Source organism: Vanessa tameamea, chromosome 16 (genome assembly GCF_037043105.1).
Source record: "Vanessa tameamea isolate UH-Manoa-2023 chromosome 16, ilVanTame1 primary haplotype, whole genome shotgun sequence".
Classification (NCBI taxonomy): domain Eukaryota; kingdom Metazoa; phylum Arthropoda; class Insecta; order Lepidoptera; family Nymphalidae; genus Vanessa; species Vanessa tameamea.
This window is the reverse complement of record NC_087324.1, coordinates 8,142,930-8,169,338: the sequence shown is the minus strand read 5'-3', so window position 1 is coordinate 8,169,338 and position 26,409 is coordinate 8,142,930. Positions and strand designations below refer to the sequence as shown.

General features: G+C 30.4%; 1 protein-coding gene across 1 annotated transcript; it reads right to left on the bottom strand.

The window, feature by feature from the left end:
• Positions 1–190: 190 nt before the first annotated feature.
• LOC113402932 (uncharacterized) lies at positions 191–19,409 on the bottom strand. Its single transcript, XM_026643296.2, has 2 exons — positions 19,031–19,409; positions 191–625 (listed from the first exon to the last, which is right to left on the bottom strand). The coding sequence occupies exons 1-2, from the start codon at positions 19,183–19,185 to the stop codon at positions 316–318; spliced, it is 465 nt and encodes a 154-aa protein (XP_026499081.1). The 5' UTR covers positions 19,186–19,409; the 3' UTR covers positions 191–315.
• Between the last annotated feature and the right edge of the window lie 7,000 nt (positions 19,410–26,409).

Here is a 26,409-nt window from a genome sequence, read left to right as displayed (position 1 = left end):
TTATAAAAATATTATTTCGTAGGTTTATAATGGTCAATTAACCTACATTTACTAGATGCACAGCTTAAAATATCTTAAAATCTAAATCACTTTTTCATTTTAGGCTTTAGTTTATAAATATTAATATTTAGCAATTAACATTCTATCTGAATCACAGTCTCATATAAATCACTAAATCTACCGATCATCGGGATCGTGTTTACTAGAATTGCACAGTCCATTAGTACGTGTTACATTTTGTAACACGGTCAAAGACAAAAACTAGCATTGAACTAGATTATTCAGCCTCCTTCATTCATTCAGATCTTAGTAAAATCAGAGAATCCTCATTGAGTCTGAGTGTTTTATGATGTTGTGTTCTATGCTTAATTGCTTTGGAGCTTCAAAGTCGCTCGAGTCCGAGGAATCTTGAAGCCTACGTCGATTGTAAGATGCTATCTTTTTCGTACGCGTGTCTGAGTCATATGTGAGGGTGGGATGAACACCTTTTTTTGATCTGAAGGTGAGGCGGTACGGTGTACTGCTTTGGACATCTGACATCGATCTGATGTGTCTTCTGAATTTTGATTCCTTTGATAGTGGTGGGAACATGAATGAAGTTTTTGTATCATTGTCTTCAACAGACCTGAAAACAAGAAAAATATTTCGTTAAAAACATATGTTACACTCCTACATAGAAACATTACATATTTAGGTAAATTCGTATTATACTTATATTTAAAAGACTTCAATAAAAATATAACAGATTTCAATCTATATTTACTAAATTGCAAATGAATGTTTTATGAAAATTCAAGCAGCTCATGTTCCAAGTTAGAACCGAGGTGGGCACTATAATCTAATCTAGATTACAAGTTCAGACTCCATTTTATATCATTTAAAAACTCTATAGTGTAGCTAAAAGTGAGTTCGAAGAGATTGGTAAATATTTAAGTATGGAAAGTTCGTTCTGTGAAACCGGTGGAAGGACGTTACGCGTAAGTTTGGTAAAGCATCAAGGAATCGATAATGTTTTCTTCGTGTTTTCGTAAAGAAAACATTATCGATTCTTTTGCAACTGAGACTTAATTTATTTTGCTTTGACACTGAAATGCTGTTTCCTGTAAAGAGATGAAAAAAATATTATAAAATTTGGATTCGAACATTATTAGTACCTATTTATTTATAGTTGAAAGTGAAACCAATATAAAAATAAAATACAAATTTAAATATACATAAATCTTAATGACGTCACTATTATAAAATGATCTAGTTTGATATTTGTTTTAAAATTTCCAAAAAAAATATAGATCTATTAAGTATAATATAGTTCTCGTATACCCATAAGCATAAAGACGCCATTTTGATGTATGTATACATCGTATATTAATTTGCCGTAATTGTATCAAATTCATTATAATTTAAATAAATATTCTCAGATATATTATAAATTCGAAATTCAAATTAATTTATATTAAATAAAAATGATTAACATATTTATATACTTAAGAACGTCACTCAAAACAATTGAGAAACTAATCTATTCTTATAATTAAGTTAATAAATATAATATAATTAAATATAAATAACTACTCAAACACAACAAATACAAATCACAAGACGTCATGTGCAAATGTTTAACAAAACAAACTAATATAATTGTTTGCTGATAAGGTGAGGCGTTCTTGTATTTTTCCTTTGTTTTAGGTATCTACTAAGTTACGTAAAAATAAATTATACGTATATATTATACCAGTTTCATGTTAATTTTAATATTAGATAAAATGGTTCCTATTAAACTATCAGTCTTGTTTCTAAAAGAATAAGTACGAATGATATTACATACTATACCCCTTTCTACAGTTGTAAAGTCGTACTTAAATTTATAGTTGCATAAAATTTACATTATTTTAATAAAATTGATAATCATTTTACATTTTTTTCAATTTTAAATCAATTTACTGACGAATTGATTCCAATAATATTTTAATGATTCATAATAAAGTTTCCTTACGTTAAGTCCCTACGTGTAATTACCAATATAATTTAGACGTTATAGTTAAATTCAACTTCATCAACTCATTAAGATAAAAAGCGAACTAGGAATGTTATGTCGAGTGTTCCGTTAATGATGTTAATAACTTACAATATTACAATAACTGCTCTTAATTATCTGTATTAAAACTATTAGTACTTAGTTTAATTATATACGACAAATGTAAATTTAAGAGAATAGTTAGAAGGATATTTTAGGATGGTAACACAGCTCAGGAGTAAAAGGAGCCAGGCCGTTTGAAATACAAATATAAATAAATACTTCATAATTGTTAAAAAAAAGAATAATCATGATGTGTTTCTTTAAAAATCGGTTGTAGATCGGTTGATCGGTTGACAATCAATTAGTACTTAAGTGTATTGCTTCTATATTGAATAAGGTTTTATGCTACCTCGCTTCATAGAGCCCGAACGTAATTTACTTTTCATTAAGTATATATATGTTTTTGTTATGACAGCATTATGGGTTCGTTGTAATATATTGCTAACTTTTCATAATAATTAAAAAGGTGAAAGTAACTTCACTAGCCATCTATTCCCTTTCAAAAATAAATACATATATTTTCGACAATTCAAGAACCTAAAGCCTAGAGCCGAGATGGCCCAGTGGTTAGAACGCGTGCATCTTAACCGATGATTTCGGGTTCAAACCCAGGCAGGCACCACTGAATTTTCATGTGCTTAATTTGTGTTTATAATTCATCTCGTGCTCGGCGGTGAAGGAAAACATCGTGAGGAAACCTGCATGTGTCTAATTTCAACGAAATTCTGCCACATGTGTATTCCACCAACCCGCATTGGAGCAGCGTGGTGGAATATGCTCCATACCTTCTCCTCAACGGGAGAGGAGGCCTTAGCCCAGCAGTGGGAAATTTACAGGCTGATTATGTATGTATGTTATAAGAACCTAAAACATACATAAAGTGTAAAAAAAATGTTATATTTTGGAATAAATAATATCAGTGATGTTGTCTATGCCGTTGATAACAATTAACCTGTGCCATTATCTTTCATCCATTAGCGACACACGATTTCACTTTTATTTCTATCTATAAAAAGACTAATATCTATAAAACATATCATTTAATATCTTTATATATATGTACATATAGTTTAATCACGTCTATAAAAATCCACATAATTAGCACAGAGCAGATCAAATCAATTTGTTTATTGTTTTGAACCCAGTTAAATGCCTGTTAACCAATATCTAATGTATCGACTGCATCCGCGGGTCCTCTCAATAAATATAAAAAGGACATAATTAGATACGAGTATATCTGTGAATCTATAGAATATGAAAATCAGCTCGTCATACAGTGATAGCGATAGAACGTCCATCCGTCCGGGACATCCCGGATTTGTCTCAATTTGATAGTCGTCCGGAGTGCGTCCGGACTATTTCTGACGAGTATTTTGAGAATACCTTATAAGATATGAGTTCATTTCATTAACTTACATTGGTGTTAATGGAATAATCAGTTCATTAATATGCCTTTTGTATCATTTGCGGTTTTATTTGTGCAGAATAACTTTACATAAAATTACAATCTAGTAAATTGATTCAAATGTTCTATTAAGAACCTACTTGAATACATTTTATTTTGATTTTAGACTTTTATAAGTATGTACTTTTGAATCGTCAAGCGCTACCACCGTTCGAAATCCTCAACACATTAGATATTTGAGTTTCCTTTATTCTACGTTGCCAAGTCCATTCTTTCACTGAGTATAAAGGGTTTTATTAGAGAAATATTTTTTTTTTTTTAAATGAGTCTGAATAGAATCATCATGTGACTTTATTAATTAAATGGAATCAATTAAACAGGTATGCACTGTTAAGTAAAATAATCGGTATTATATTGAGGCTGATGGAACTAATAAAATCGCGTTTCAGCGTGTTCTTGAATGATTACAGCTATCATTATCAAGGGAATTACCTTCAAGCGTTCCGTTTATATTTTGTATGATCAATTTTATTTATTAAACAATTTTTTAGGATACTTATTATAATAATATATAATATCTTAAGCAATTGTCTATGGTAATTTGTCTTTTATTTTTATATTGAATATAATGTACGCAATATAATCTTATGAAGTGCATTGTATCATGTTTCAATATTAATATATAGATATAACAATACGATTTGTATATTTAACTTTATTGAAATTTAATATAATGTTGAAAAAAGGTTAATTAAGACATCGTTTTTGTAAAGTCTTCCAAACTTAAGAATTATATATGTCCTTCTTTAAGCAATTATCGGTATATAAATATTTGGTAATCATCATTGATAACAATTGGCATAATTATAAAAACTAATTTATTTTGGTGAAAATTATTATAGAAATATAAGTATATCATCATCATTATTACATAGTATAAAACTAAGTCGCTTACCACTGTCTGACCCTCTGTATGTATGCTTAAATCTTAAAAATTACAGAACGGAATTTGATGCGGTTTTTTTTAATAGATTAATTGATTCAAGACGAAGGTTTATATGTATAATACATGCACAATATAGTAGAGAAACACTGATAATTTTACAGGTTTCTAAAGTGATGTCTAAATAAACACATTTTTTGCGCTTACATTGCAAATTCTGGCTGAACCCTACGAGATAGATCAAAATAATTTACTACAGTGTTGTATACCTTAAAAAGGTCTTCAAAAACCACTATAACCCACAATAACCATCCTTTACTTTTTTACGAGAAATAATGGCTTATTTTCGAAGCGATTTTAAGCAATACGTTATTAATACTTATTCAATTAAGTACCTGAACATTTTCGACGATATTTCACGTTGTTAGACATTCTGTAGTAAGTATATTTAGTGACAGCTTTGCACCCGGTGCGAAGCCGGAGCGGGTCGCTAGTAATATTATCTATTAATGAATCATCTTACTTCGGTTATGTTCATTGGACCCTGCCTATTTAAGAACCCATTTGCTGTTTGATTTATATTTTATATAAATAAATAGGTTAAGCTGGCATGACTTTAAAATTATGTTATATGTATATTATTTTCGTCAGCAATTTAAAAATATTTGCCAAATTAAATGATGCGTCGCATTTTAAATGAAAATAAAACATCAATAGTCGTGCCTCAATAACTCGTATCTAAAAGTCGAGCGCTCATGATCGCTACGTCATACTTTGAAGGCCATAGATTCAAGGAAATTGAGTGTTCCGTGACCTAACAGCATTGCAAACAAATAATATAGGAGAAATGTTACTGACATAAAACAGAACACGAACTATCAAAATGATTTTAAAATATTTTTTCTTGAACTGGAATATTTTGAATGATTAATAAATCTTTAAAGTAGGGAAATTAAACAGAAAGGTAAAAAAACGTAAATTCTGCTGAAGATACTTTTTTCATCAATACGCGATTTTCTCCATTTTAAAGCAAAGGTAATATTTATAAAGTAGGTACCTACACAAAGTATCAAATTGTTTTTATTGTTATAGGAAATGATTAAACGTTAAAAACAATTACGTAAATAATATATTACAAGCGATGGCTTATTCATTGATTAAATTATTTTTGAGGTGACGAAGCAATATTCCAGATATTGTTATCATACTTACGTTTTTGATTACTAGAATCAAATTACATTCAAATTAGTTGTTCATTTAACATTCATTTTCATTCATTATAGACGGAAAATGTATATGTTTATAACCAAGTTAATGATATAAGGGATTCTTAATACTCAGTGTTTATTAGCCGTATTTGTGTGTATGAAAATTTGACAGTGCTTATAAAAATATATATATTCTATACAGTGGCACTAGTATTTTAATTTATATTAAAGACTCAAGTCCATACCATGTGACATCATATTACCCCTGGGATAGATTACATCATTCGCTATTCAATATAAACTTATTAAAATTTGATTTTGTATTTTATATAGGTCAGCTTGGTTTATATAAACTATATTAAAAACATTTTTGAAGGTTGTTGTTTACGCCTTTAAAGACTGTTGAATGTTACCCACATCAGATATTAATTTTAAGTGCCTAGTGATAAGTTGAATTTTTCAATAAATAAACTAATTAATTAATTAATATTAAATAACTTAAATTTATATTACAATAACGACTAGATATAGATAGATAGATATACTTGATATCTTTAACGCCAAAAGAACTCCGTAATCCATAATAATTATAATTATAAAGCTTAAGCTTGTTTGTTTTAACGCTATAATATCAGGATCCGCACAAAAGTTTTTTTGTGGAGATAGTCTATTTATTGAGCAAGGTCATAGATTACATGAAATAATCCTCTAAGCCAAGTTTGATTTAAAAGTACTATAGTCACAAACATTGTGGTATAAACCATCATAACTACCATTTTAAACGATCGCAGTCAATCTTTTAAAGAGGTTAACGGCGGCAAAACGAAATTACATATTGAAAGTGAAGGGTAATTAGTGATAATAACTTTTATTACTGCTTGAAGATACACATAACCTAACCGTAACAAACGTGAAGAGAAAGTGTCAAAGAGAACTGTCAATTGCGACATGTATAACTATGAAGTACTATATTTTTTATGGTTAGAGGGTAACTGAAGAGACAAAGACTTAAGGCTACACATTCAATAGGACATAATTAAATTGACATTAACATCTATATCTCTACATTATCTTAAAAAGTATAATATGATAAGAGAGAGAACCAGACGTATCTAGATGTCGCCACATTTGTAAGAAAAATATTTGAAAGAAATCAAATTAGTAAGAAAAGACATTTTTACAACATTATTATATTTTATTTTAATTACTTATATGGAATATGCAAGTCATAAATAATGAGCAAGAAAAATAAGTATATTTCCTTATAACAATTATTTCGATGACGGCATCCGCGGATGTTCGCTCCATTTGTTTCGTGTCATTCCTACCTTCAAATCGCTTCTAAAGTTTTTGTTTTGATTACCTTATTCTCATTCTAATTTTAAACTTCTTTCTTCAAATATAGCACATACTAAAGATACTCCAAATATTTATCAATCATTTTTAAGATACGTACGTAATATTTGATTACAGAATTTTCAGTCAACTCGACCAATTTAGCTGAGAATACACACTGATGCCGGTGACAATTAAATCTAGTATATATATTTTTAAATATATTTAATTTAGCTTGAAAATATATGTCATTAATTTTATCAACAAATATATACATATATAGATAAAAATGATATACCGAATGAATAACAGAAAATGTTGAACAACGCAAAAATTCCTTCTCAGCAAATCTATCAATTCTTTATCTGTGAAATCAAAAGCGATTGGTTGGAAAATCCGGCCCTTGTTTAAAACTGTTAACGGATTGATAAACAAACATATTCATAATAAATGCTTCGTAACAAATCATTATATTATGTTTTTTTTAAGAAAAAATTGTTTTGAAATTAGAATAAATTAAAAACATAAATTTATTAGTTGTAAATTGTTAAATTGGCGATTTACTATTAAGTACCTAGTATGTCTCATTTGTACGAGCATGGATAATACATGAGCTAGTGTAGTCGTTGACACATGGGGCATTAAGACTAACTCCTATAGTAGAACGTCCACAAACGGTATAGCGTAATAAATACTTCTGAAATATACAATATGTTTAATCATTATGGTAAAATTAAAAAGGAATTTATGTTAATTTCTATCGGTATAGACGAATATAACATTCACTATTAAATTTATCGAACATATACCCCATTCCAATGACAAGAGTAGAGACAAATTAAAAAAAAATATATTATTATTATTATAAATTATTAATCTATGGTATTTAGTATGGATTTGCAATATTTTTTTTATATAAATCTACCACTATCTGCCGCTGTACAGTTCGCATTAATTAAAGTTAAAAAAATACATATCAAGTCAAATATCAGCTGATGTAATGACTTCACTTGAAATTTCACAGTTCGATCTAAATTCGTTCGAATATATAAACGTAATCATTAGATAAGTTATATGCTTTCGATAGAATTATATATCTAGGTGTATGTGTAACCAAATTGATGACAAGTGATTAGGCAATTGCTGATTTTAGTTAATATTTTATGATATTTAGATAGCGTAGTGTTTGTGTTGTGTTTAGAAAATGGGAAAAAATATTGATAAATTTTATATCACGTTTTATTTTATCAGACAGAATTAATCCTTATCTTAAATAATGACATCATTTTAAACATAATATTGCACTACAATATTGCAAAGGCAAACGTTTATACTTTGTAATATTGAAAAAAAACTTACTAAAACATTATCTAGTTTATATTAAAAACAACTTGTTTTTATTTATATTTCCCTTAGTAAATAAGCTCCAAGTAGCTTAGGTGCAATAATATAGTTCATTAATACAGTATAAATTAAAAAAAATACTTTAAAATGTAAAAACAGGAAAACTAGATCATATGTGTAATAAAAAACCTACTAAAATATATTAAAACTTTCTTCGATCCGAAGCATCATAACATGTTAGGTTATGATGCTTAAAAAGTTAGGTTTGAAATAAGTGACACCACCGACCATAGACATCTGCCCTGTAAGAAATATTATTCATTACATCAGAAAACATTTTTATTGACAATCACGATGTGTTTTTACTATATTACTAAGTCTTGTCATCAGACAAATCAAATAAGAACACGTTTGACGTCAATTTCAGTAATCATTTCATTTTTTAAAACATTATTTTCAAATTATTTTGGTAGAGGCATAGGCGGTTGCCTATATTGCCTAACGAATGATGGTCTGTCTCCACATTTTTTATTACGTATAATGTATATACTCCTGTGATGAGCAATAAGCTTTATCTATTAAAAATAGCCTAGCCAGAGTTCAAGTAAATAGAAGAAAAAAATTATAGACAAAGTGGAAAGATAAGGAGACTATATTGGCAACAATCTCTTCATCTCTTTCCAATAAATAAATAAGACGAATAATCTAAATGCAAAAAGACTAATCAATAAAATAATAAGGAATCCGACCACAAATGTAATGAATCTGTTAGATTAATATATAGTTAATTTACTAATAAATCACAATAGACGATGTCTTTTACAAGTATATATCACATCGTCCTTGCTATAGGCAATCTCTGTTCGGTTATTTTTGATATTTTCCTAGTACTAGTTTGTACCAAGTACTGAACGGGTAATAATAGAGATTGTTATTGATTATATCAAGTATTTAAATTTTATGTAAATCGGAATAATAATTAATAATGTGGTATAATTACAGACTGTTACTTTATATTTTATAATACTAATATAAATCAAAGTTCATTTTGATATTAGTTAATTCTATTGTTTGTCCAAATACCCGTAAGTATACCTGATTTCGCAATTTATTTTAAGCTATGAGATATTGTCTTCGCTTTATCATATATATAATTTTATTTATCATATATTAGTATTATTTTTATATATGTTACATATGTTCGTTTTGTTCTGTATGTTTTGTGGTTATTATTACAAAGTTTTATTCAACTTGCAACATTTATTAGATAGGTTAAGTCAATCAATCAAATCAAATCAAAACCAAGATATACTTTCTTTCATCCCCCGGAGATGGAATTAACATGTTAATTGTTAAGCGTGATTCTACAAATAGGATTGACTCTACCTACATATTACTAGAGTCAATTTTTTTTTAAATTGTTTTAAGGGACAAAACGTAATACTATTAAGATAATATCTCTTCTACGTCTAAGCAAAGTATCTTATAAGATACAAATGGTATATAGAGCTAAGCCCTTACAATAGTGAGCTAATTAAGAAGCTATTTACGTAACGATGTCACGGAGCAATATTACAAAACTATATTAACACAATTAGATCTATAAAAATAGGCGGCAACACGGCTCAGTTCTTACATTCAGATCAAGGCGTAAATTGTTGTAACCAAGTTTTAAATAGGTTCACATACACTTTTAAGCTCATTGGTAAACGTTAACACTCCTAACTTCGCAGGTTTCAATCAAGCCCCTTGCGCTTTTGCCAATCACATGTTATTCAATGATTACTGTCAATGTAGTTATTTTCTTTCTGACATGTCACGATCGTGTAACAATAATAATCATTCGATAACGAATAAAACTTACATCGAATTGTACGATGTATATATTTATATGACATCATATACAAGAAGGGTATGTGAATGTCTTTGAGGTAAAAATGCTGAAAAATTTTGGTATTTGTTATAGATGAGAATTTAAAAAAATAATAACTGGTATTACGTTTAGAGATAGAGTGGAATAGAAGTAAAAACACACTGCAGAAACTCCAAATAAAGGGGAATGGAACAATCGAGTAATATTGATTCAGCTGTAAATTTTGTACAGTAAATAACATAGTATATAAAACAAAGCTTTAAGTATATTTTATTAGATAAATTGTAATATGGTATGTTAATGTTATTGTGTACCTCATAGGTAAATGTTCAATTCATTGAAATACATTTCTATTGTCTCAATGGTATCGCTTAGTAATTTTCAAGATGGCTTCGAAGACCTACATTTAACCGTACAAATAAACAGAGAAATTATGAAAACAAGGCGAGTGCCAAATGGAACGAATAATACATATGTCTGAGAGTCTAAAACAGTTCGAATAAAATTCGATTATTTTGAATTTAGAAGTTGAAATGTGGGTTCATAGTGTACATATATTTCAAGAACAAAAAATGCTATTATTGTGGATTCAGAAGCTGAAATTACTATGTAAGGTCGATATGATGGTATATACATATTAGAGTATCGACAAATTGTTCATTGAATCGCTGAAGGTCAGTATTCACTAGTTTGTGACAAATATTTTAAGGCCTCCCGACCATCGCCTTTATTTTATCCTCATCGGTGGCTCTAAGATGTGTTTCATTGTGCAAGTTATTGTATTTTTTCCAGGTGTGTATGTGTGTGTCGTATGTTCGTACTATACATATATCTTTGTGAGTGTTTCTTGACATTGTAGGCCGACTAACGAGACCAATTCTTACCATTTAGATACCACTGGCGTTCATAAATAATTGAAAATGTTGATACTGACAACATTCATCCGTGGTTTAGCATAAGCGATGCTACATTAACCAGTAAGGGAAACATTTATGAGTTTGAAACGTATTTTATCAAGTCAGTTGTTGATTAACGTAACCAGTGAAGCAAATAATTGGCATCAAACTATAAACACTACTTCATTACATGAAACTATCGCTTTGAACTTGACCTCTATGCTATTAACATCTAGGACATTTGGACATTATCCAATGAGCTATTATAAAGAACACTCGATTTTTAATGATTCATTTCTGATGATATTTGAAAATGACAATCGTTCATTTGTGTTATTTTTACAAAATATTCTCATTAAATAAATTTAATACAGAGTGACATATTTTTGACTATTTATTGTACTACAAAACTTATATTATTAAGTCGGTGCCAAGCTCTTTGATAATAATGCGCATCAAACATATGATCGTCCTCCTTTTCGATAAATAAACGTTAAATCTAAATCATTAATTAATATATAAAATGATTAAAATTAAATTATTGTTATCATTATATAATCCAAAAACGATAATTCCAAGACGAACTCAAGTCGGAGAAGAAATTATCTTTAAATATATATTAATTTTACTCTAAATGGAGCCGAGATGGTTAGAACGCGCGATTCTTAAGCGATAATTGCGGGCTAGAACCCAGGTAAGCGGCACTGAATTTCCTTGTGATTAATTTCATTTCAATAATTCATCTCGTGCTCGGCGGTGAAGAAAATTATCGCGAGGAAATCTGCATGACTGTGTCTAATTTTAATTAAATTATATCAGCGTGGCGGAATAAGCTGCACCTTCTCAAAGAGAGAGAAGGCCTTAGCCCAGCAGTAGGACATTTACAAACTGTTATTGTAATTGTATGTTTTGTAGGGCACGTTTAGCGTTTCATTAGTGAAACCTGTGTCTTTTTCCTCTATATACGGAATCGATGATGTCAGAAGAAAAAATCAAAAAATACTAAATATTCGTTATACAACGTTTATATGTAAGGCCGTGAGAATATAATATGATTAAAGTATTCAAGCGTACGTACGCGTTAGGCCAACAGGAAGTTAACGTTAATCGTAATGCAGTTTATTTCACTTGAATCAACTTAATGCTAAGTGATGATAAAACACGGAAACGAATAAAATAACTACATGATACAAGTATTACCTTCTAGTGTATAAACATGATAGGAACTCAATTATTTATGCGTCAATGAAATTGAATGCCAAAATGCTAATCGTTATTAGACAAAGGTGACAATTATATTTGTCACCTAAAAAAAAAAAACTCTTTTAAGATAATCGTTTTATGATTAACGAAATTAGTAAAACGGTTTTTTTTTTCTTCAACTGATATTGACTGATTTGTGAGGCTTTTTGCAAGCTTGTGTGGGTCCAACCACGATGCTATTGTTCAACCTCTAAACATCAATTACAAGTATCGCTGTTTCGATTTGAAGGGCAAATGGAATATTACATCTTATTACCCCTGTCTGGCACATGATGGTATATGGAATGATTAATATTTCTCACACTGCCAATCTCTATGGGTGCAGATAATCATTTTTGTTGTGTGCATATAACTGTGTTCAAAATTAATTAAATACAAGAAAAATATGCCCGCCATGTGAAAAGTTCGAACTTGACGCGGCAAGTTATCTTTAAATCTGCATCGGCAATTATGTGATAATATTTTTCAGTTACATGCAGACTAATAACAAAAATGTGCGCGTCTCTGGGAAGCTAATATTTTAGTTCCTGTCAGCCGTTAAAATTCATAAATTTATTTAAAGAAAGTTCTCTATTCAGCTTGAGGCCATTTTGAACTAATTAATCATGAACTCGGAAGTTACCGCCAAAAGACCTTCGTTCGCAAACATACATACTGACTCACTTGTTATTTTTAGACGAATGCGCCTATAATAGCTTTGATTACGATGCAATCAAATGCGAAAAGGTAACACCACACTAGGATATAACGCGTTGAAATAGTCGGCGTACATGATTCGTACCACGTGCTTATTGTATAATTAATGTTATTGTTTACCTATAACTATAACACGTAATAATTCGGCTTTCGAAACTTATTCAATAAAAAATAAAAACATTATAAATCGAGTTATTAAAAAGCTAACTTGTTTAATAGATTATATTTATGTACTTTAGTTGTGTATTTTTTATTGACAGAATATTAGGTTAGTATATACACGGTCATACCAGTTTTTTTTTTAATTATCGTATTTGTAAGGACTTTCAAATTGTAATTTGCTTGTAAATTATTATCTTTATAAGGTCTCTTTCCTTTATAACAACAAGTCTTTGAAGCCATTAAAGACTTAATATGATCACAATGAATCTGTGGATGTCAGTGAACTCACCGTGATATCTTTGTGTATTATTTGAATTTGGAGAATAATTTTACGTGACGACAATGCTTAAACAAAGAAATATGTATAAAATCGAATGCACGTTAATTTCAAACTTTCCCAATATTCGCTATCTCTTTATATAGAAGTTTCATGATACCAACATAGTTTCATGAGAAAACATGTTGGTAACATAGGTCAGCTATGCAATTTTCAAAGGAAATCACATTATTATGTATGAAATAATTCAAATTTGCAAACCGCTTGGAGGAACTGGCATGAACGCGTCATCACGCGATTCAATCGTTACAATGTTTATTTTTGAAGCAACTTGAAAGTTTCCGTACTTTTAATTTTTTGGCGCGCACGTTTTTGTCATTATCTGTAATGTTATCAGCTTATATACATTTTGTCACTAATCACTAGTGTTGCCATGCGAATAATTTAGATATAATTTTATGTGATAAAATTATTATTTCGATAACTTTTTTTTTGTTTGAGTAAACTTTCGGATCTCAACAAACAAATATACCTACTTATTGTTTAATAAAAAACGTTACATAATGACGTTTTTTAAAATAATTAGGGTCAAATATTTTAAATTCAAAATCAAATTGAACCTGTTATGAAACAATTTCATATCATATAATGAAAGGGAAAACGTTTACCTATAAGTATAGTTATGATGTCATATGTTACTTGCTGATTTTTTATCCAATTACGATATAAATACATAAAATGCATTAATCTATATTTATGACAATAATCAAAAATGTGCCTATCGCGTCTCTATTACAGCGCGACTTTCACTTAATGAAAGTAAGCGAGTATTTATATATGGTAACACTGGATATAGTTGATAGTAGACGTTGTATAAAAAGTGCACCACAAGAAAAACGCCCTATTAATTTAACAGATAAATATTAATGACGATTGGTCACGTGTTTGATAGGAATTTGTATTGGGGATCTTTGCTTTTAAACACTGGCATTGTATAATTCAATCTTTATTCCATCATTGGGTCCACATAAGAATAAGATCTAAAACAGTAGTTCCCAAACTTATTTTTCTCGTGGACCACCTATTGGCATGTGTCCGTAACCACAGTTTGAGAGAAACACTAAAATATGAACTAAATTTAAATTTGTTTAATATTGCTTTTAATTCTATCCTTAGTAACCCTAAGAGTATTTCAGCAATTAAAATCTATGAATTTGTTAGTGATTCTCAAACTGATGAAGGGAAAAAAAATATAGGTACCTTTTTAATGTAGTTAATTTATATTATTAAGTGGGTTCGTTGTACTACAGGTATTTTATACAATATAAGAACAGCTCGTTCGAAGTTTAGGTACGAATTCTGATGAAATTCAGTTTAATGGTAATCATTTGATTTAACATACGAGACACTCAACTCGTATGTTATTAAGTAATGATCTCGGAAAATTAAATAATAAAAATAAAAAAAGCTGTATTGCCATGCTTATTAGCCATTTGAACCAATTCTATAAATGCCACCGCAACGAAACTATATCAAGAGAATGGCGAGAGGATCGTATTCCCATTGAAAATGTCATGGTTGTATCTGTGAACTAGCATGACTTTACGCTATTTATTAAAAGGTTAGGGATTGAAATATTAACAGAATTTAATACAGTACAATTTTCCGTCTTTGTATAAAATAGACTGCCAGACGGCTAAATGGCACCTGATGGTGAATTGTCACCATTGCCTGCAGACATTGGCGCTTTAAGAAATATTAACAAATTCTTACTTCGCTGATGCGACGCCAACCTTGGGAAGATGTTGTTTCTCGTGCCTGTATTTACGCTGGCTCACTCACCCTTCAAACCGAAACACAACGATACCTATAACGATAAGTATAGGTACCTGTTTTGCGGTAAAATATGTTTTGAGTGGATGGTATAGTATAGTCAAAGTATAATGTATTTTGTATCTTCATTTATAAATAAAAAAAAGACTAACATGAAATGCTACAAAATATATTTTAATTGTAACGTATGAAGTATATTAGGCGGGTGCAGATAATTATTTAAAACCAGATCTGCCAAGTTACCAGTTCCTAGGAATGATTATTATTAATATTTTACCCGGCGAGAATGACGCTCGATCATCGATGCTATGCATGTTTCTGTTGCAATTACCATAAATATTTCTTATAATATATTTAACCTTCTCCAACGATGCCAGTTTTAGATAAAATAACGTTTTAAATAGTATTTTAAGATTATCCATAAAATGCAAATGATTTTATTATTTCTAGCTCTTTCTGCTTAATTGAAACTTAAAACATAGGACTTTTGAGTATAGTTAAAAAAAAAAAGATTTTTATAGACATCACACCATTGATTACCTCCACTGTGACAGCACAGCTGGTCCATTTTTCATCCACGGAATTGGAATCAAAATCAAAATATTCTTTATTCGAGTGGGCTCATAAGACCACTCTTGGTAAAGTAGATCCTACGAGAACATACAAGATACTCACTATTTATATTGCGATTCAACGTGGAATTATGGTTTTGCTTAAACCTTCTAATACCGTTCCATGCGGCCATAATTGGTCGCGACCGTGATTTTAAATTTTTTGTCAGTGGTTATTTAATGATTTCGTAATTAGTCCAATGTTTAACAAAATTATAATATTATTTAAATAAGTATTGATCACGAACAATAAAAAGGTATTCATCTAATATTTAATTAAAATAATAATAAAGACCAACGTTATTTTCATGTCGACAACGGTGACGTCATACCTACATATACGTCTAAAAAATGGCCTGTCAAATGTTATTTCGACATGCCAACCAAAGTTAATGTTATGATTTTCATAAAAATAGACAAAATTTCAACGAAACTTAACAACATTACTTTGAATGTTACCCACATCGGTTATTAATTTTAATTGCTTAGTGATACGTTGATGGTCTAAAATTATAACTTAAGCCTATTATTTTGTATCCGTATATTGGTACTGATAGAAGATGGAGAAAGAGCTCCATCGACATTCCTGCTCTCATCGAACCCTCTAGAATTTGTCGTGATGATAGGCAAGAGTTAATGGCGAGACGCTAATTCCCTGGGAATGGGGACGGGCCCTATTGTGGGACGATGTTATGCATTGACGGTCCTGCCTCATGGCAAGGAAACGGTGTTAAGGCAAATGATACAACATGCAAACGACGAAAGTATTAGTCTTAAACTAAAATATTAGTCCCTAAGTCAAAATTACGCTAGTTCTTTGTAGTAAGAAAAGCAACAACGGGAATGCAAAATTAAATTTGTCGAAGCAATCTTGACCGTCCATATCCTCGTGTATTGTATATTTACTTATCATTTTGTATAAGTCTTCATACATTCTCATAAATAAACATTTACCATTTATTAATCTTTTGAATTGACGATGTTTGTTTTGTAACAATATTCCAATATGTATCAAACAAGATTGTATTGATATATCAAGTAAAAATAACAACAAACACATTGTTTGGTCCATTGCTGGACGAAATAAACATCGGATGATTAAATTAATATATGTGGGAATCATTTGTGTTTATCAATATTGACTTCGGGTTAGCAAATATGTAGGTATACACATAATTTTATATATATGTGGAAATGATCTCACCCACAAATGATTCACAGAGAATTTATTAGCGTTATCAATATTACAAAATTGAAACAAATACATTTATCATACAAAAAATTTGCTTTTTTGGAATATCATTTGAAATTGCTAAGATATCAAAAAAGCAGACACAGATAGAGCAAGACACAAATTAGAATATACCTGATATTGAGTTTAGATGACGTAATTTAAAAAATACTCTTATTACCGGTTTCCGACAACTAGGTACGACTACATACAATTTAAACGGAGCTGTTACCGACAGCTATAAAATAATGGATGAAACAGCATAAAAACTAGCTTTCACATTATTACCGGAGCCAAACTGAGATGGCCCAGTGGATGGAACACGTAGGTCTTATCATTTGAACAGAAAATCGTAAGTTCAAATTCACCTCCATTGATTTCATTGCGTTTATTTTATTTCGATGTAGGAAAACAGCGTGATGAAACTTGCACGTATCGGATGAAACAAACCACATGACTGCCAAACCGCACAAAAGTGACGTGGTGGAATAATCTCTAAAATTACTATTTAACAGTTAAGACTTGATAAGTCCTACAATCAGCAGTAAAGAGTTACTACAATAATAAATTCCTCCAAAAAACATAAAATTAGTCAAAGTCAATGATTATATAAGTTTCTACTTATTGGCTCAATATGGTTATAATATACATAATATATAGATTTACAAATTTAAATTTAAATTTTTTGAATTTTTAACAGAGATTATACAAACTAAGACGCCAATTCTTAACAAATTATCATTTTCTTGCAATCGAATTAAAGCATAATTGTTGCCGTTTAGCCGTTTTCCTATTCTATTAACGTAACAACGATCGAGTTGCGATTCAGTCGAATTTCGATAAATAATTGGGATCTTATCATAATCATAATTGTAATTGAGGAATCGGCGAACTTGAATCGCACTAGAATCGGAAACGTAACATTACCGTTATGTTAGTAGTTTATCCCCCATTATTACTTTATTTTTGTAAATCGATTTCCGAATGGGACTTCCATAAAGGGGAATTCCGAGAAAGATTTATTAAATATGTATTTACTACGAGTTAACAGTGGTAACATAATTGATACTTTTGCTTCACTACCTTTTGTATATATTACGTACCTACATTCATTGTATCAGTGTTGAACTAAATATGTGTAAAATATTTATTGTTAATAAATATTAATAAATTCTATTTTCAATGTGTGAACGACGTTGTTGGATTTGATTCCCGTTTGAAGAACTGTCTTCACAAAAATAAAGATAATATTGTACCATTATATAATGGAGTAACATTATTAAAAGAATTCAATTAATTAAGAATATTATTAAATAAGAGTGCTAACAATATATACCCTTGGCATATTTGTTAACATCGAAACGATTTTTATTATCATTCTAAAGAATTTTGTTCACAAACGAGTTTGAATACTTGGAACAGACGACTTGTTTTAACATTCTTTGTGTATAATCTTAATAAGTATAAAAATATGTTCCTACAAAACATTATCATACACATTATTATTATATTTTAAGTATTAAACCAAAATATATTTGCGAAATTCGACACTAATTTTCGTTACATAATAAACAAAGGTGCAGAAGATCGCTGTCAACTGGCACATAATTTAAATTATTTGATAACGAGTATTGAACTACTTCCGCAACATTTACACAACAAAACATTTCATATTGCCTTGGAATTCGATAAAAACTTTATTAATAATTATTATTCCAATACACATCTCGGTTTTTTATCATAATAATTACACATACAAAGATAATCTAGTATAATCTAAATATTGAAGGCAACGCACTTATTAAATACACAAAATAAAATAAGCAGACGAAAATAATGCACACGTGACCAATAAAGTAGGTATGTAGGCACTTACTTTTGTTTAAAATAGTCCGATATTTGACTAACTTTCCAGAACATCTGCACCAACAACATGAGTAACGTGTGGTTGATCCATGTGTATAGTTTGTAACAGGTCTCCATTACGCCTCTTTCTCGATCCCAGAGAAATGGTAACGGCACCTCAGTCATTCGTCAATCCTTAATTTACAATTGTAATTTAAAATATCCGATAGAACAATCCGATTGCGAGTACGCCGAGTTTAAAATCGATTTCGAAACGTGCTACTCGTTCAGCGTTCAAGGGTTGATTGCTGGCTTATCACTAGTGAAGTGCCTTGAATGAAAATAACTACAGATACGCGCCAACAAGTTTGACCGCGCTCGTTCACCGGTGCACGCGAACTGAACTTATGAACTGACTGACGCTATGTGAATTACTATCGCGATGACGACACATGACTCAGTATCGACTATTTGATACCTCTGTTTAAAACTTTAAAAAGATGTTGATGGAAATTTGTATTCGAATTCTATGTTAAAGTAATAGATTTTTTTTTAGTACTGATGAGGCACAAATTTAAATAATGTTCTTCGCTTTGAAACAACACAAAGCATTCTATTGATTTTGAGATAAGGATTTTTTTATCGCTTTGTTAAAAAAATATACCGATACTAATAATACTTATGGAATAATAAATAATGGTTGTGTCATAGCTATAAATTTAAAGTGGTTGTTCCAGTTTAAAAATCCAACTACTTGTAGCGATAAAAACCATGATAACAGTAGTTATATTAATTTGTAGGTTATGCTGGTGGCGTTATCATATAAAAAATAAAACTACAAAAAGGGTTAAATGTATCTTAATAAAGTAATTCAAAATAGATATTGATCTTGTCACTCATAGAGGCGCGTTCAATATACGTTAATTTTTTTTTTAAATAAAATAAACTTTACTAATAATCTAATTTGTATCTTTATGCTATCTTTACTCTTATTCTTCTCACTCACACTAAGACAACATGTAAACACGAACATCACTCAAGTCATGCACACGCCGATAATGTGACGTGGAGGGGCGCGCCTTCATTGGTGCATAAATCTGTATGCTTGACTAGTTGATTATGGATGAAAGAAAAACATGTTATATATTGTGAAATAAAAAATAATCACAAACACATGCAGTTCTAAAGTATAGTTTGCGTAACGATTTTTAAAAATATAATTTACCCTAAATCTATTTCAATTGTTGATTCCATTTAATTTTAGAGAGTATTTACGTAAAATTATATATACCTACTATTATAAAAAGTATTTTTTAGTCTTTTTTTAAAAACCGTACAATTCAATAAAAATCTTTAGAGAATGAGGCAGGAAGTTGGGAGTCAGATTCATGTGTTACGATGTATAACAGCTGTGTGTAATGAAATTTTATCACATTAAATTTATAAATTTTATGTATTCGAATTTAAACGTTAAATACTAAAAATGTAAGAGAAGCTTAAAATTATCGCAATACGTTTTTTAATTGCGATTTATTTTCAATGCTACTTTCAATGTTAAGTTTGTTGTTCATATTATTTTTGTAGAAAGTAAATATTTTAATATAATACATTTACATTTATTTGACGCCATTAATTTTAAAATTTTGGCTCAAAATCAACTTGCGTTACAATATATGAGTAACAATAAATTTAAATTTAATTTTCGAATACCTACTGGTGGTAATTGGGCAATGGCATCTCTATAAAGTTGCCACCCACGCTCGTCGTATCCATAGTCTCCGTTGTTCTACAACCTAACAACAATGTTTTGTATTTTGTTTAGTATTACATGAGCCAAATATAACAAGGGAAGTCGTTAATTATTAAAACAAATAAAACGCGAAATAGAAATATTAAGACAAATTACAATTGAAATAAATCCGAAAGACTTTTCTTATATAACTTATTTTATTTTCGTTCTCGTATGCTCATGACGTCATAAGTGGTACCCATTAGCTATTTCATATATTGCTAACATCGGTATTTTTTTTATTTATGCCGAAAGGGCACATAATTACGACAATATCACGCGCGAACCAACATCAGTAATTTATGGTAATTGTGACGTTTTGCTCTTTTTTCAAGATCGCAACAATTTAACAACCTGATCAAAGTATCTTTATTGAGTGGATGATACCTACGTAAATAGATCAGTACCTACTGAAAGTTATCACGAATAATACTAATTCTACTGTATCATAAATAATATCGCGTGTAGTAAAATTCGACTAGTTTGTCGACGTCTATGCCGCAGTACCTTTCGAATGAAATGTTTTACTTGGTGGTAGGGCTTTGTGCAAGCCCGTTTGGGTAGGTACCACCCACTCATCAGATATTCTACCGCCAAACAGCAGTACTCAGTATTGTTGTGTTCCGGTTTAAATTGTGAGTGAGCCAGTGTAACTACAGGCACGAGGGACATAACATCTTAGTTCCCAAGGTTGATGGCGCATTGGCGATGTAAGGAACGGTTAATATTTCTTACAGCTCCATTGTCTATGGGCGGTGGTGACCACTTATCCTCAAGTGGCCCATATGCTCGACCGACAACTTATGACATAAAAAAAAGAATTTTTCGAATATTATTTCCTTCTCCTCATTTATAATAAATAATAAAAAAATGTAGAATAAGCTTTATCTACACAACATGAGAGTAACCATTTGAACAACCGTTAGCCATAAAAACTAATATAAATTATCTGCTAATCTGAAAAAATACATTGTAGTTATACAATGATTAATGATGTATTTCTCACGGATTATTCCGGCAAGTATTCTCAACGGTATTAGTTAACTATGCGGGTATTAATAGTGCACAAGTATGTCCATAAAAACAGGTATGGTCTTTATTCTCTCACCCTCAAATCGTTTCTTGTCATGGCCATCAGATATTCCCGTAGAGAGATCGAGGTACAGGAGCGTAACAAACCACACAACGGGAAATTTATTGATTTGAGGAAAGCCTAATAACTCTTATTTATTCGACCTTTAGACAACCCGTGACTCATTGATCTGCAGCTGAACAAGCTAGTTATTAGAATTAACAAAGCATCTTGTGATAAGATATTTAAGATTCTTGTTATATTCATACATATCAAGGTTAACAGCGGACTTCGATAAGCTCTGCGTGATCACATACAGCTGTAACTAATAAAAACAACGATAAGTTAAGAACGTCCTCGACGGGTCAGTAACCTCTGCGAACGAAACGGAACTAGAAAATGGTCAAGAGTTAATTTATTAACCCCCTGGGGTGGGATTAAGGTCATTGGTGACATTTTTAACTGTAGACCTGAAAATTTACTACCATCTATGTGGTTCTGCGAAATTAAACTTAACGTTTACATTTTATTTAATGGAAATTCTTTGTTTCACTGTTTGAAATTCGCGATTTACTTTTGTATATTAATAAACATAAGTTTGGTTAGTACTATGTGCTGCGAAGACCGTGATTTTGTGTATTGTATCGTATTTTGTAGATGACAAATATCAATTTCGTTACGTCTTAATAAATTTTGGATTACATTTGAATTTTCAATTATCCCTGTTAATTGAAAGTGACGCAAACCACAAGACAATAAGTCAAAAAAATTTACTAATACGTAAAAAAAAGAAAATTTACTTTACTTGGTGGTAGGGCTTCGTGCAAGCTCGCTCATCTGGTTAGATATCACCCCCTCGTCATATATTCTACCACCAAACGCTACTTAGCATTGTTGGGTTCCGGTTTGAAGTGAGCTAGTGTAACTAAAGGAACAAGGGACATAACATCTTAGTTCCCAAGGTTGGTGGTGCATTTGTGATTTGAGGAATGATATGATGCATACAGTGGCCCATTTTTTCCGCTTAAAAAGCCCACCTTTGAATCCTTTGTTTCTTGACATAAAAAGTACAAATATATAATAACAGTCTCATAGTTATTATTTTTATGAGCTTAAACAAAATAAAATGTATACAATCAAATTTCTCTCAGGGCGCCAGGCCCTTCATGAGAAAAAAAACTTACGACTTATATTCAAGTATATGTTTAAGTCAGTCAGTCAGTTTAAGTCTTTAAAATATTTCTCTCTTATGGTAGTAATGTAATCAGAAAATAAATCATGAAAAATCTATTTGGTAATCATTAATGAACATGACATACTTGTATGTATGTAGGTCAGACGTTTTAAACTTATGTGAAACCGTGATAAGAATAAAACAACTAAATGTGTAATTATACTTACCTTGATCACAGATTACGCACTATAATGTTTGTATAAGGAAATTTTAAGGCCATGAAGAAGAGGATATTCTAATTGCGAATTTACTTACTCGTGGTTAGGGCTCGTGAATGGAAACCGAAAATCGCAGGTTCAGATACGAACAGGCACCAGCAGGTTTTCATATAATCATATCCAATCACGTGCTCAGCGGTGTAGACACATCGTGAATTCATTTATGACAGATGCAATTCAGCCACATGATAGCATAATCCCTTATCTTCAGGAGGAGAGGAGCACTTCGTCGTATGCAATACTATAATTAAGAAAGACAGTCTAGTGTATACATCGCCTGTTATGAAGTAGTCAGTGACCATAGAGACCAAAAAGGCCAGGGGCTTTGAAAGGAATATAATTGTATAACTATTCTTATGCCGTAAATGTAACGTCAATCATTGGATCTCAGCCATGTTCTAACACTCACTTCACAAACACAGATAGCAAAGCAAAAAATAAAAAGTATTGGTGTTTGGCGGTAGAATAATTGACGTGTATGTGGACGGGCCTGAAAAAGGTTCTACGACCGCCGGTGGACGGTATAATGACTATTACCGATTAGTGCCATTTTTGTGACTTAAACGCAAATTGTCACGTTTTCATTTTATCAAAATGTACAGCTCGTATCGCCTTGAACTATTTAGTAATATAAGAACTTGCAAATGTCCACTACATTTGAATTAGTACGTACGAATATATCACCCATTCCCTTTATTATTCGTTCCCTTTTATTCATAATATATGTTTTAGAATAATATCTTTAACCAGCCTGTGTCATTTGACCTTTTATGAAAATACTCCTTTCATAGTTTATTATATGCGGATGTACAGACGAATACGATATCTTTAAAAGTTTAACATCAGCGCTCATACTTACACTTTAGTTCGATACCGTATGCAGTTAATTTATGAGACCAAAACATTGCGACTAAAATAACATTTATTAATGTTATCAAGTACGCGATAATTGAATATTCTATTGTCTTCGTTACGCTTGAATACTACGACCTTAATAAAATCTTTGTTGGCACAAAATGCTTCCCTTAATCGGCGAGCAAGGTCCACTATGAGAAAGGTATACATATAATATAACTCCGCGCCGTTCTTGCCAAGACTTTGTTATTTAAGTACGAAATTTATATTAAATATAACAAAATATTTAAAGAATCTTAAATTACAACGCAGTAAGAAATATTTAATTAGTAATACAAATTTAGTATTTTTGGTGTATGTAAGTCGTATTCGTATAGTTTTGCAGTGAAAATATTTTGACCAATTTTTTTTAGGACAATCCAAAACGACTTTCGATCTTTCACATCTGCCGGGTGTCCCGTGATGCCTAAATTTTTATATATTATAAAAGCGGGATAACGAGCCAAACATCCACGTGATGGCAAGTGTCACAATCGCCTGAATACATACATTGGCATTGTATGATTGTATTAGAATTTCTTTCATTCATCAATACTGGAAACGAATTTCTGCAAATTCATGGGTGAAATCGAACTCTAAGATTCTTCTGCATTGTGCCTTTAATTATACCATTATATCTTATTCTAAAACCACCGCAATACAAAGTATAAGTCAGGTAGATGTTTAGTGTGATACCCATTGAGGCGGGATACAAATGTTGTAAATAGTATGCATAACCTTCTTCCAATTCTTCTTTAGTTTAAACTGCAACGCTTTATCTAGTCATGTCACCGTGTTAAAAAATAATGTTAGTAATGTAATGTACCATGATGCGCTTATCATACGTTATATTTAGACATAATCACTGGAAAAAACGTTGGAAAGCTTTGTTAAACCTTTGGACCGTAACCGTGATAAAAATATATTGCACCTACTTAAAGTAAAAATATACTTATCTTGATATAATTTAATTCAAATATAATTGTGCTACGAATGTTTAAATAATGATTGCAAAAAATGACGTCGTCAGTAATTTTATCTGAATAAACATTTGTTTTCTCGAGGAGGGTTCTTAACGTCACAACGCGTAAAGATTATTTAAATGAGAAATTCATGTAAAAGTTATAACGTCCCTTCATCTAGAAATAGAATCCTATTTATAGATCAAGGGATGTTATATTAAAGTTTGATAGTTAAATGCGTTGTTACAATTTATAATAGTTGTTTTGTAATGAAGTGATACGTCTTAATAATATAAAAAATACGCCTATACAATCTTTTCCAGTTTACAAGCTCATGTAACGTACTAGAGTAAAAGTTTTAGTGATAGCCGTTTTTATAGTTTATCCTGTGCTCAATATCATAGTTTTAGCTTATAGCAGAATCATTAAAGGATTTCTATTATTCATATTAACTATTATTTTTTTTCAATTAGGGTCGATCAATATTAATATTATGTCGCGTGATCGGTAAAATGAAGGCTCGCATGTCTAAACGGACGGCGTTCATTTTTTAATCAGTTATCACATTTAAAGGTCAGATTTTATTGGATATTAGTTTTCATATTTTAGCACGATTATTCCGTACTTCGTGACACGTATTACGAGATCAATCTCGAATATTGGCAATCTTCGCGTCTAGAGATAACAATAAATAATAAAATGTAATTATTAACAAATGTGCTCAATATAAATTTGTTTGACAATTGTCAAATATTTTTTGACTATTACTAAGCAGAAATACTATTTAAGTAACTACTAAGATTTTTTCGGGAATACGTACGTATAAGCAGACCAGCATACCATGACATTTCAAAATAAATGTCAAGTTACATAAATACATAATTATGTAAAAGCAAAAAATCACCAATTTATTCAGACGGTACAACATATTTATTAAATTATCACAATTTGTAATTCAACTAATATATATCATTGAAATACTGTATTACATTAAAATTACTTGGCAATATAAAGTAGCAGTATTATTTATAACCACGCCAAAGTACCTAATTACGTAGCAACTACACCACAAAGCATTCATCTATCCAATCAGAGTACAGCGTCTCATCTCATCGTGTTTAGTCTTTATTATCGGACTGATTCGTTTGATGGCTGAGCCGTTAGGAGCAAACTCTGTTTACATTCCAACAATGTAATGAAGACTCTTTAAAGATATAAAACACTTGCTCGAACTTGGCTGT

What these genes read in the sequence shown, in the direction of transcription:
- LOC113402932 (XM_026643296.2), bottom strand. Translation starts at nt 19,185, where the DNA reads ATGACTGAGGTGCCGTTACCATTTCTCTGGGATCGAGAAAGAGGCGTA. An exon ending in TCGGACTATTTTAAACAAAA is followed by an intron (nt 626 to 19,030) that starts GTAAGTGCCTAC and finishes TCTTGTTTTCAG; the next exon opens with GTCTGTTGAAGACAATGATA.